General features: G+C 43.3%; 1 protein-coding gene across 1 annotated transcript in view; it reads left to right on the top strand.

Moving 5' to 3' along the window:
* ARHGAP31 (Rho GTPase activating protein 31) overlaps positions 1–7,053 on the top strand; it is a 138,233-nt gene extending 131,180 nt beyond the window's left edge. Inside the window, exon 12 of the mRNA XM_011987193.1 lies at positions 1,461–7,053. Coding sequence (XP_011842583.1) covers positions 1,461–3,878 — 2,418 coding nt within the window. The 3' untranslated portion in view covers positions 3,879–7,053. The remainder of the gene's footprint in view (positions 1–1,460) is intronic.
* Positions 7,054–13,695: the final 6,642 nt, after the last annotated feature.

The raw sequence follows: 13,695 nt of genomic DNA, 5'->3' as shown, positions 1-13,695 counted from the left end.
AAAAAAAAAAAAAAAAAAACCAAAAACCCAGAAAGAAACTGAAATTAGTTGTCCTGGCCCTGAGCAGGCCTCCTTCCATCCCTTTCCTGTCTATAGCTTTGGGATTTAGGCAGGGAAAGGGAGGAGTCTAGAAGGACAAAGGGAAGCTGGACTTGAGGGGAGACAAGGACGGCAAGCAAGGTGGAGAAGTAGGCAGCTCCACAAACCACAACAAAGAAATTCCCACCATGTTAACAGTGGTTATCTGTGGGGAGTAAGGATATATGATTTGGTGTCTTTGTATTTTCCTTTATTTTAATACGTATTTAAATTTTTTCCATGTGAAATGTATATTCCTTGGTAATAAGAAAAAAGAGACTGGGCATGGTGGCTCACACCTGTAATCCCAGTACTTTTGGAGGGGCCTAGGTGGGCAAATTACTTGAGCCCAGGAGTTTGAGACCAGCCTGGCAACATGGTAAAATCTCATCTCTACTAAAAATACAAAAATTAGCCGGGTGGCACAGGCCTGTAATCCCAGCTACTTAGGAGGCTGAGGCAGGAGAATTGCTTAAACCCAGGAGGTGGAGGCTCCAGTGAGCCAAGATCACACCACTGCACTCCATCCAGGGCAACAGAGGGAGACTCTGTCTCAAAAAATAACATTAAAGGCTGGGCGTGGTGACTCACGCTTGTTAATTCCAGCACTTGGGGAGGCCAAGGTGGATGAATCACAAGGTCAGGAGTTTGAGACCAGTCTGGCCAACATGGTGAAACCCCATCTCTACTAAAAATACAAAAAATTAGCCAGATGTGGTGGTGTGCACCTGTAATCGCAGCTAGTAGGGAGTCTGAGGTAGGAGAATCACGTGAACCCAGGAGGCGGAGGTTGCAGTGAGCCGAGATCACGCCATTGCACTCCAGCCCGGATGACAGTGCAAGACTCTGTCTCAAAAAAAAAAAAAATTAGAAAAGAACTATATTTACTTATTTGGAAAGCAGGTGTCAGGGTAAGACTTAACATTTTCATTCCACTGGAAGACTCTCATCCTTGTGTGCCTTCTAGTGAACCTGAAGTTAAATGAGACCAGGGTTTTTGTTGTTTTATAAGGCAACAGTGCATAGAGATTAGGTACTTACGTTCTGGTGCAGACAGAACTGGATTTCAGTCCTGGTGTGCTGCCGTATGACTTAGGTAAATTGTTTAATCTATTTGAACCTAGACCTCTCATCTATAAAACGGGTAATTATAGTAGTGTTTATCTCCTAGAGTTGTTGGGAAAATTACACAAGATACAGCTAAAGTATGTGATGGTGCATGGTGAGCACTCAGATAGCCACAGGTATTATCAGTGCTGCATCCTGTATTTGCTGAACTGGTACAGGCTGGCGCTGCCAGTCTTTTCCCTCTCACTGGAAACGCTGATGTCAGCACCCAGAGGACTTGGTTCTGAGACAATCAGTTTATTGATGTTTTTCAGGATGAAGATGATCTGGCCAATGTCCTGATCTGGCCCGAGATTCAACAGGAGCTGAAAATCATTGAATCAGAGGAGGAGCTCTCATCGTTGCCACCTCCTGCTCTGAAGACCAGCCCAATTCAGCCTATTCTTGAGTCGAGTCTGGGGCCCTTTTTTCCCCCAGAGCCTTCTGGGAGCTTGCCTTGTGGCTCCTTCCCGGCTCCAGTCTCCTCCCCTCTGGAGGTGTGGACTAGGGATCCAGCCAATCAGAGCACACAGGGGGCTTCCACAGCAGCCAGTAGAGAGAAGCCGGAGCCTGAGCAGGGCGTGCACCCAGACCTCGCCAGCCTGGCTCCTCTGGAAATAGTTCCATTTGAGACGGCATCTCCACAAGCAACAGTGGAAGTAGGAGGCCCAGGGAATCTGTCTCCTCCACTCCCACCTGCTCCTCCCCCTCCAACTCCTCTGGAGGAGTCACCTCCAGTCCTGCTTTCAAAGGGCAGCCCGGAAAGAGAAGACTCATCCAGGAAATTGAGGACAAATCCCTACATAGACCAGCAGAAGTCCCAAGACAGCCCTGAGATCTCTAACCGCTGTCAGGGAGAGGAGACCACCCCAAGACACAGTGACAAGCAAAATTCAAAGAATGTTGCTTCCGAGGGGAAAGGCTGTGGGCTTCCAGGCCCAACCAGGGAGGTTGAGATCGCCTCACAAGGAGAGGAGGATGTAACCCATTCAGTACAGGAGCCTTCAGACTGTGACGAAGATGACACTGTGACAGACATTGCCCAGCATGGCCTGGAGATGGTGGAGCCCTGGGAGGAACCCCAGTGGGTGACGAGTCCCCTTCACTCTCCCACCCTGAAAGACGCGCACGAGGCCCAGGTACAGGGCCTTCAGGGTCACCAGTTGGAGAAGAGGCTTTCCCACAGGCCCAGCCTTCGCCAGAGCCATTCTCTAGACAGTAAACCCACGGTTAAAAGCCAGTGGACTCTCGAGGTTCCCTCCTCCAGCAGTTGTGCTAATCTTGAAACAGAGAGGAATTCTGACCCTCTTCAGCCCCAGGCACCCAGGAGAGAGATACCTGGGTGGGATGAGAAAGCCCTGAGGTCCTTCAGAGAGTTCTCTGGCCTGAAAGGGGCAGAGGCTCTTCCCAACCAGAAGGGACCACGTGGTGTGCAACCCAAGCCAGCAGAGAGCAGCCCCATCAGCCTAGCAGAGGGAAAGGAACTGGGGACACACCTGGGGCACAGCAGGCCACAGATTAGGCAAGGTGATGTTCCTGGGCCAGAGAGCAGCAAGGAGACTTCACCCAGCATGCAGGACAGCCCTTCACCTGGAGAGCACCCCACAAAGTTACAGCTGAAGAGCACAGAGTGTGGGCCCCCAAAAGGGAAAAACAGGCCTTCTTCCCTCAACTTGGACCCTGCCATTCCCATTGCTGACCTCTTCTGGTTTGAGAATGTGGCCTCATTTAGTTCACCTGGAATACAGGTCTCCGAGCCGGGAGACCCGAAGGTCACATGGATGACCTCATCTTACTGTAAAGCAGACCCCTGGAGGGTTTACTCCCAGGACCCCCAGGACCCTCAGGACCTGGACATGGTTGCTCATGCACTGACAGGCCGCCGTAACTCAGCTCCTGTGAGTGTGTCAGCTGTGAGAACCTCCTTCATGGTCAAAATGTGCCAGGCCAGGGCGGTCCCAGTCATCCCTCCCAAGATTCAGTACACCCAGATCCCACAGCCCCTGCCCTCTCAGAGCTCAGGGGAGAGTGGGGTTCAGCCTCTGGAGAGGAGCCAAGAGGAAGCCAACTCAACCAGTGGGAGCACTCAGAAACTTGCCAAAGATGATTCTCCCTCTTCCCTGGAAAGCCCAAAGGAAGAAAAACCAAAGCACGATCCCAGAACCGTTAAGTCCTCACCAGTGGATGCCACTGCACCCTGCATGTGCGAGGGGCCCACCCTTTCTCCAGAACCAGGCTCATCGAACCTGCTCTCCACCCAGGACGCAACAGTGCAATGCAGAAAGCGCATGTCAGAGACAGAGCCATCTGGGGACAACCTTCTTTCTTCAAAACTAGAGCGACCATCTGGGGGTTCTAAGCCTTTCCACAGGTCAAGGCCAGGAAGACCTCAGAGCCTAATCTTATTCAGTCCTCCTTTCCCCATTATGGACCACCTGCCCCCCTCATCCACAGTGACAGATTCCAAGGTCCTGCTGTCCCCTATCAGAAGTCCCACCCAGACAGTTTCCCCTGGCCTTCTTTGTGGAGAGTTGGCAGAAAACACATGGGTCACACCAGAAGGGGTTACACTTAGGAATAAAATGACCATCCCTAAGAATGGCCAGAGACTAGAGACCTCAACTAGCTGTTTTTACCAGCCCCAGCGGAGATCAGTAATTCTGGATGGAAGAAGTGGGAGGCAAATAGAATGATTTCAGTTCACCTGCTGGTGTCTGAAAAATATCCTGATTCATCTGGAAGTTATTACAGGGCCAGCTTGCCATATTCCAGGCACAGGTTATCAAGTTTGGGCCTATTTTGGCCTCTGACTTCTCTTTCTTCAGCCTTTTGACCACTTATTAATTAGTCCATTTGCCAGAAGAGTGGTCAAGGGAAAAAACGAGAGATGAAATTTAGTTAAGTCTGTGTGAGCAAGTGAGAGAAGGTTAGGTAAGGGGAGAGGATGGAATGCTTACCTCCAATGAACTTTGGAGCTTGTATATGAGTCGGATTGCTCCCCTATTTCTTTTAGCTATTACTCTTGAGAGCTGGCTGTCCTTTGAAAGAAAGAAATAATGTTCTTTGAAAGAAAGAAAAATCTCTTGCTGTGTCAAACCTCAAAATGTTGCTATTGGGGTTAGAAGGCCTCCTCTTCATGCTTTTTAATGCTCTTTAAAACGTGTTCTTTTAGACCAGTTTTCTAATAAGCTTTGTAAAGTGTACTATCCAAATTAGAAGTGGATTTGGAAATGCAAACTAACGTGCACTTAGATATCCAGGTGGGTGAGCTTACCCACTCTTACCCATGCTCTTTCCCTGGAATCCCTGGAGACCTGTCCAAGATGATTTCCATATACCAGCATAGAAAATCAGAATCAAGAGCAAACTCTGAGACTGGCACAATCCAAGAAGATTTCCTGGCTCTGGCTTTTAGTAATTTGGGGCCCCAACTGCCACTGTACTGGACTGTAATTTATAAATCCAGTAGCTGCGCAGGGTGGAGGCTGAGCTGAGGATTACCATAATGAAATGTACTAAATCTTCATTTAGGTATGCAATCGTGAAGTGAAGGCATCTGCTTTCTTTACAGTATCAAGAGTCCAAGAACAGGATGTCATCATAGATAAAAGCCTCACACAAAGGCAGAACTACACTCCAAATGTAATGTGTTTAAATTGGTGGGGCACTAGCAGAAAACACTTCTAGCTCAGCTTTACTCTTCTTCCACACTAGGCTGGGCCCAGCAGTACAGGAGAGAATGAAGGGAGGAGCTCCAGGAGGAGAGGGAAGAGCACTAGCAGGGTGATCATCACAACCACTCACTGAGAGTTGCCCTTCTTAAAAATGTATTTTATTTTAGCCAATGGGTCCCTTCCTTTCTCCATTCCTCTCCACTGCTCAAGAACAGATTTGAGGCCAGGTGCGGTGCCTCACATCTGTAATCCCAACACTCTGGGAGTCTGAGATGGGTGGATTGCTTGAGCCCAGGAGTTCAAGACCAGCCTGGGCAACACAGCGAGACCCCATCTCTTTAAAAATAACAGACTTGAGGAACCCCTCTCCCTTCCATAATTCCCCTCATCCACCGCCCACTCTAGGCACTCACTCAAACTTGCTCTTCAACTCTGTATAGAAGCAGAAGCAATAAACCAATCTGATTTTCTTTTCAATTATGTATAACTTTCAATGGTTCTTTCCTTTCCAGCTGGCGAGAGAAAGGAGAACTAATATACCTGCTGGCAGATTTTTGGTGCTGCCCAAAAAAGGACATCACAGGGCATCTCTTCTCAGGTTCAAGCCTGGCTGAATTCTGTTCAGAAGCTCAGTCATTGCAGAAATTTCTCTAAGGGCTGGGACATCACAACCAAGGGTGGTTCTGGGCTTAGTGGGGGCTGAGATGAAATTACCTCCTCCATTGAGAAATTGGGAGCTGATTTCCTGCAACAGATACATATTCCTCTCTCTCTTTCTCTCCTCCCTCTCCCTTCCTCCCTCCCTTCCTCCCTGATAAACCTTACAGTTTTGAAATCTTGTTCTGTACCTTTTAAGCCAGTGTCTGTGACGAGGGTAACTGGCAAGTCAGCTGATGAGTTCTGCCTTCCGAGAGCACTGAGTGAGCAAGGCATTTCATCAGTGTTTTGGCCTCATTAGGTGAGCAAGACATTGGACCAACAGCCAATGAGATATGAACCTGAAAGAAAAGTCCTAGAATATAGTATTTTTCCCCTTGGCCAGAAAGTCAAGAAATAGAGTTGTGACAGATGAGAAAGGCCATGTTCAAGAGATCTGAGAAGTACATTCCTGCCTTATCAGAAAATGTGGCAGATAGGTTTTATGTCAGCCTCAGTGCCCCTGCAGTGTTCACGCTTTGATAAGGACCACGTTCCAGTTAGAATGTGAGGGAGGGGAAGAGCTGCACTTTGCTTCACCATCAGAATGCTGAGCCAAATAATGAAATATGTAAACTATTTTATGATTATTTTAAATGTTTGATAACATTTATAAGATGTATTTTTATTTGTGGATAGACTGAGAAGTCACCATTTACATATTAACAAGTGACTTCAGTTCTAAGGGTTGAGGTGCCTGTGTGGATTTATAAAATGGTTGCAAGATCTTTTAGACTCTGACATTTATAGCATCACCTTCAGGAACACAATTCTGTGGATGTCATCATGAGACACACTGACAGCTGTGGAGATAGTCCCTACTGTCAGCTTTCCTTGCCAGTCAAATCCGGAAAGCCTTAGAAACTGACTCACCTTCTCAGTCAGCGTCCTGCTGCTCAAGTGCGGACCTCCGCTTTGACTCTCGCCCAGCCTGCCAGCCGTCACAAAGGCATTCGTCAACTTCCTGTGGTCTGGGCTAGCCTGACACTGATAAAATTCCATTCGAAAGAAAAAAAACTCGTATTTCCTCCCCAAATTGTTCCCCCAAATGCTCTGGGATTGCCTATTTCACCACTCATTTGAGTCTCTGAGAAAAGAACTCCCTGAGAATGGCTGGATGGGAATCAAATAGTCTGCTTCCATTCAGGAGGGGACAGAACAGGAGCTGCTGTTTTTAGGAGGATTTATCTGGTGCCCTAGAAAGGGCTATGGAATCAAATTCTCAGAGGGCTCCTTCAAATCAGCTATCAGTTCTCAAAATGGGGGTGGCTGATGTTAAATGATGAATTGGAGGTGAAACCCATGCATGTACTGTTGTTTTCTTTCAGCATTAGTGGTTGCTGAAGAAAATAGTAACCTACATTTTCTGCTACACTTGGAATATGAAGAGATCTGAACAAGAATCCCATTAAGACACCTAAAAATCTAAACCCTAAAATTCAAAATACTGTCCAAATCAAAATTCTAGACTCTGAGGACATAAAAAATGTAAATGTCATCCTCCTCAACAAATATTTATCGGGAGCTTGGTAGTAGTGCACTGGGTACCTTAGCACTCCCAAATCATTCAAGAGTCTAGTGAAAAAGGGAGAGAGATGGCAGCAAATAAAACACCCCCATAAACAACTAGGAGCAAGGTTGAGAACCATTAAGTTGCCAAACAAAAGCAGAAGAGGAAAAACGTGTGGGAACCAGCATCTTTTAATAGGATAGTCGATGGTATTCAAGTGACCTACTGACTTCAAATAATCAAATTGAACACAATTGCAAATCCAATAGAACATCCCAGTGAGGCACTCAGGTGTTTGAGAACTTTGCTTCGACTTAGAAAACTAGAAAGTGGTAACTAGGTTAGAATAAGTAGTTTGGAGGTTTCGTGTGGTCATAATTGGTTTGGTGAAGTGTGAGATCTCTGCAAATGAGCCAGGTAACATCAGTATTCCGTACCGCTTGAAAAGGGAATTTTAGAGACTTCTGTCATCACAAAGCAGGTTAACTCCTAGTTAATGATGAAGCAGTAGGCCCAAGATAAACTGTTTATTTCAAGATAAATTGTTCTTGTCAGTGTTTGACATACGATAATCACATTTGGCTAAAATTGGATGGGACAGTCATTTGTCTACACAGGCACCTCGCATTCCTGCGTGAAGAGATACTGGGGAGCATACAATTATTTTGTCCAGTATTAGGGTGGGAGAAGTTCACAGTAAGTCCAGTTCCCACCAGGATTTATTTGGGCCACATTCTACCATGGCCAGTCCAATCTGATGACCACATGAGTCTTGGGGTTAAGTGTTGCTAAGAGTATGATTTTAGACTTGTCCAGCAGGAAGGTCAGCTCAAAATGTGGCATGACAAAGAATGTGCTCTATTACCAAAACCTTTCCTAGCAAAAACAAGGCCAGAAGAGGGAGCAAGCATCTTTCCAGGCATGGAGAGGAGGGGGCAATGGTGGAAGGGTGATTGCCTGAAATAAGTGCCAGTACAGATAGCATAAAATTGGGGGCCACCACAGATTGGCTGGCTGCTGTGTAGATCATTTAGTAATCTTGAGGTACATTAATAATGCAGAGATTACTTTTCTGTGAGGGTAAGGAGGATGTAGCTAAATATAAGAAGCTTACAAGGTCCAAAGCCATGTGTTTTACTGGATAAATCACAATGCTTTGCAATAACTTAATGCCATAGTACTTTCTGGCTTACAATTCTGCAAAGTAAGCACTTTTTTCAAAGGAGTGTATTGGAAAGCCACATGATTTCAGCTGTGTTTTAAGCTCTACAAATACGTTTCCAAAGATGTAATCAAAATGTAATTCTATTGATTAAAAATATAAATATTAAAACTATCCATAGAGACATTTAAGTGTAATTAAAACAGATTGTTATGCTTTAAAAAATACTCTAATAAATGATATAAAATATAATGCTTATGATGGAACTATGAGCTAGAGGAGGACATGGAGTCACCAAAATCAATAATCAGAAAAGTAGATTATGTGCAGCAGGCTCATTGGTTCAGTTTGTTCTGTTTGATGTCATTTTTTGTTACTTCAATGTTTGATCTCACCAAAAAAGTCCGTGATGATTTGCTACCGTACATTTTTGTTGTTTTTGTTATTCTACATACTAATAATTGCCAGATGTTTGCAACTTCACCCTCTTACTGTTGCAAACACATAGTCATGTCACTCAGGAAACCCAGTGTGAGTCCAGGATATCATAATGAGAAATGAGAAGAATAAAAGCTCCTTGCTTCTCAGAACTCCACAGCTTATGGAGGCACATGGGTCCACCTGCACAGATGTGAACTCAATTTTTCTATTACTTGAATCAATCAAAGGGGAGTCTTCTTTTATTTGAGTAATTATATTATTGATGCTCCAGGGGGAAAGGCAAACATTTGTTGTCCTGGCATATATCCTGTTATATGTATGACCAAAAAGGTGGGGAGGGGGAGGTGAACAATCATACAACCTAGGTTCACAACCTAGTGATATTTGCAGTGAAATATTTGCAGTGATATTTCCCCTTTCATTGCCAACGGGATGAAAACACTACCATTTTGGTAACAACTTTCTATTTAGAACCTTACACTACTCAGGCCTGCTCCTGCTATCCTTCACTACTGCCCTAAATGCCTTTTTCTCCTATATACTGCTGGATCGTCACACTCTGGTTTTTCTCCTGAACTTCCCCCAACCCCACTCCAACACACAGTTCCCCTCACCTCCAGTCTTTCCCACTGTTCTCTGGAGTCACTCTCTCCTTATAAACTCCCCTGCAGTCCCAGTCTCTTCACTGAATATTGTTGCCACTTCCTGAACTTCAAGAAAACTCATGTGAGAACGTTTCCTTCCCTCCACAAAAGGCTGCACATGTGCACATGCGCCCATATTATGCGGACTTATACGAACGGTCAGAGGACGTTCTCCCAGGTCCTCACTTCTGCTTCCGCACCATTGCTTCTTCCCATCCCATACAAAAATCCCTCATGACCAAAATGTGTGGATCCAACTATTTCAACTTTTATCATTTATGGCCATGATTATAGTGAATGTCCCAGATTCCCCAGTCTTGGGTACCAATCTCCGTTTCCTTCTACCTCATGTCCCACCATCATCCTGGATGACTTCAGTGTTTTAGAGGAAAGCCCACCCAGTACCCTTGCCATAACTGCTTACAGCTTTTTACATCTACTCAGTTTTGAGCATATGCTTCTAGGGTTACACATCAGGCTATTTCACAATAGAGAATTTTGTGATCCTAAATTCTCATTTTCCTTTTTCAGAACTTTCTCTAGCCTTACTACTTTATTCCTTGTATTTGTGCAAGATTACCATGCCTGCCCCCACAACCTCCTCTGATAGACAGCACTCCCACCACACTTCGTAATTCCTTCCCTAGCCTTTCCAGACCTAAGGTGCATCATCCCCATTGTTCTCACTAGGACCATTAACTCCCTTAACCACTAGTCCTTTAGCCACACCTGCTTGACAAACCTTCAACCTGGAACCTGGACTCTTATCACACATCTCTGCCCTTTAACTGTGTCTGTGGATTAGATTAGAGAAAACAATAAAACCATAATATAAGAGCTTTTAGATATTTGTGGTCCACCGCCTCAACAGCAGCCTCATTTCCAAAACCTACAACGGCTGTTCCACAACCCACAATGGCTATTCCACTATTCTTGACTCTCTCCTATACAACTCTTTCTTCCCCACAAACAAATAACTGTTATTTCTTCATAAGTTTATAGTATCAGACATCTTTATTCAAGCTCACATTGCTATTTCCCCTTACCTGTATATGTGTGGACCTAACCTCCCTTCTAGTTCAGAGGAAGTGTTGCCCCTCTTTCCAAGAGCTCCCAGGCTTCTGTGTTCCCAGTCTCCTGACATCCACTATTCTTCCCTGTGTATTCAGCCAAAGCCTATTCTATCTTAAACAAAAGTCTTCCTCAATTCTGTCCACCTTTACCACCTTGTGTCTAGGTTCTTGGAAGAGTCATCAGTGTCATCAGTGCGCAATTTATACTTCTTCATTACAATTCACTATTCTGGACCAACTGCAGCCTGACCTCAGCCCGCATAGCTCCAGTAAAATCTCTATTGCTAACGTCACCAGTAGTCTTGCATATTCAAATCCAACATTCACTTCTCAGTCTCTAGACTTCCCTGTTATATGTGATCTTATTGATCATGCCTCTTTTGAAACTCTCTCTGCTTTGCCTCCTTCCGTGGTCATTTCATTTTCTTAGCTTTGTTCACTTAAAAGGTTCCTCTTCCTGGCCGGGCACTGTGGCTTATTCCTGCAATCCCAGCACTTTGGGAGGCCAAGGCAAGAGGATTGCTTGAGCCGAGGAATTCAAGACTGGACTGGGCAACACAGGAAGACCCCATCTCTACAAAATAATAATAATAATAATGAATAAATAAATTAGCCGGGCACGGTGGCGCACGCCTGTAGTCCCAAGTACTCAGGAGGCTGAGGTAGGAGAATCACCTGAGCCTGGGCAACAGAGCAAGACTCTGTCTCCCCAAAACAAGTTTTCTTGAAAGTGATTATTTGCCAGAATTCTGTCCTTCTTTACCTTTTCACTTCATATGCTTTCCCCGCACTGTCTTATGTATGCCCATAGCTGCTTCTACCACCTTCACACTGGTGACCCACCTCACCACTATTTTCTCTTCCATGGAAATTGAAATTATACAACTGCATACTTTCATTGGAGGTACAAACTGATATTATGATTTATGAATATAATGTTAAATAATTAAATTGAGCTGGTTAAAATTTTTGTGGTGAGAACATTTGGAATTTATTCTCAGCAATTTTGAAATGTGTAATACTCCATTAACTGTATTCACCATGCTGTGCAATAGAACTAAAAAAAAAAAGACCATATTCTTTCTGAGACTTTGTACACTTTGACTATCACCTCCCCAGCCTCTGTAACTACCATCCCACTCATTCTGAAAAGTGTAGTGATCTCTTGTTGTAGTTTTAATTTGCACTTCTCTATTAACAATATTGAGCAATTTTTCATATGTCTATTGGCCATTTGCAGTTCTTCCTTGAAAAATATCTATTTTGATCCCTTGCCTATTTTTTAATTCAGTTTTTGTTTTCTTATAATTGAGTTGTTTGAGCTCCTTATATATTATGGAGATTAACTCTCCATTGGGTGTATAGCTTGCAGAAATTTTTTCCCAATATATAGGTTGTCTCTGCTGTTCATTGTTTCCTGTTAATTGTTTCCTTTTGTGGTGCAGTTAATTGTTTCCAATTATAACACTGTTAATTGTTTCCTTTGTGGTGCAGAATCTTTTTAGTTTGATGTAATCCCATTTGTCTGTTTTTGCTTTTGTTGCCTGTGCTTTTCGGATCAAATCCAAAAAATCATTGCGCAGATCAGTGTCATGTAGTTTTCCTCCTATGTTTTCTTCTTCTTTTTTTTTTTTTTTTTTTTTTTTTTTTTTTGAGATGGAGTCTCGCTCTGTTGCCGAGGCTGTAGTGCAGTGGCGTGATCTCGGCTCACTGCAAGTTCTGCCTCCCGGGTTCACACCATTCTCCTGCCCCAGCCTCCAGAGTAGCTGGGACTACAGGTAACCACCACCACGCCTGGCTAATTTGTGTGTGTGTGTGTGTGTGTATTTTTAGTAGAGATGGGGTTGGTGGTTTTATAGTTTCAGGTTCTACATTCACATCTCTTAATCTATTTTGGGTTGATTTTTGTATATGGTGTGAGATAAGAGTTCAATTTCATTCTTCTGCATGTGGATATCCAGTTTTCCCAATACCACCTATTAGACTACTCTTTTCCCATTGGGCATTCTTGGAACCTTTGTAAAATCAACTGATTGTACATGTGTGGGTTCGTTTCTGGACTCCCTATTCTATTCCATTGGTCAAGGGGTCTATTTTTGCCAGTACTGTACTGTTTTAATTGTTATAGCTTTGTAGTATAGTTTGAAATCAAGTAGTGTGGCATCTCTAGGTGTGTTCTTTTTGCTTGATTGCCTTGGCCATTTGGGGGTGTTTGTGGTTTTGTATGAATTTTAGGAATATTTTTTCTATTTCTATAAAAATGACATTAGAATCTTGATAGGGATTGTGCTAAATCTTTAGATTACTTTGGGTAGTGTGAACATTTTAACAATATTGATTCTTCCACCCTATAAACACAAGAACTCTTTCCACTTATTTGTATCATCTTCAATTTATTTCACCAACATTTTATAGTTTTTGGTGTACAGGTCTTTCAAGTCATTGGTTAAATTTATTCCTAAGTATTTCTTTTTGTAGCTGTTGTAAGTGGGATTGTTCTCTTGATTTCTTTTCAGATAGTTTGTTGTTAGTGTATAGAAATGCTACTGATTTTGTGTGTCAGTTTTGGATCCTGCAACATTACTGTATTTATTAGTTCCAACAGTTTTTTTTGGTGGAGACTGTTGGATTTTCTACATATAAGATACATATAAGATTATGTCATTTCAGCAAACTGACAATTTCGCTTGTTCCTTTCTATTTGTGTGCTATTTATTTCTTTCTCTTGCCTAATTGCTCAGGCAAAGATTTCCAATACTGTATAATCTAGAAATGGCAAGAGTGAGCATCCTCATGTTTTTCCAGATCTTAGAGGAAAGGCTTTCAATTTTCCATCATTCAGTATAATGTTAACTATGGGCTTCTCATATGTGGCCTTCACTGTATTGAGGTACATCCCTTCTATTCCTTATTATAGTGAGAGTTATTATCATAAAAGGATGTTGAATTTTGTCAAATGCTTTTTCTTCATCTAATGAGATGATCATATAGATTTTGTCCTTCATTCTGTTAATGTGATGTGTTACATGTATTGATTTGCATATGTTAACCATCCTCATATACCAGGGATAAATTCCACTTGATCATCGTGGATAATCCTTTTAATATGTTGTCGAATTCAGTTTGCTAGTATTTTGTTGAGGATTTTTGCTTCTATGTTCATCAAGGTTATTGGCCTGTAATTTTATTTTCTTGTAATTTCCTTGTCTGGCATTAGTATTAGGGTAATGCTGCCCTCACAAAAAGAGCTTGGAAGTACTCCCTCCTTTCCCAATTTTTTTTGGAAAGGTTTGAGCAAGATTGGTATTAA

This window comes from Mandrillus leucophaeus, unplaced genomic scaffold, assembly GCF_000951045.1.
Source record: "Mandrillus leucophaeus isolate KB7577 unplaced genomic scaffold, Mleu.le_1.0 Scaffold302, whole genome shotgun sequence".
Taxonomy (NCBI): Eukaryota; Metazoa; Chordata; class Mammalia; order Primates; family Cercopithecidae; genus Mandrillus; species Mandrillus leucophaeus.
Note: the sequence above shows the minus strand (reverse complement) of the source record. Positions and strands in the feature narration are given on the sequence as shown.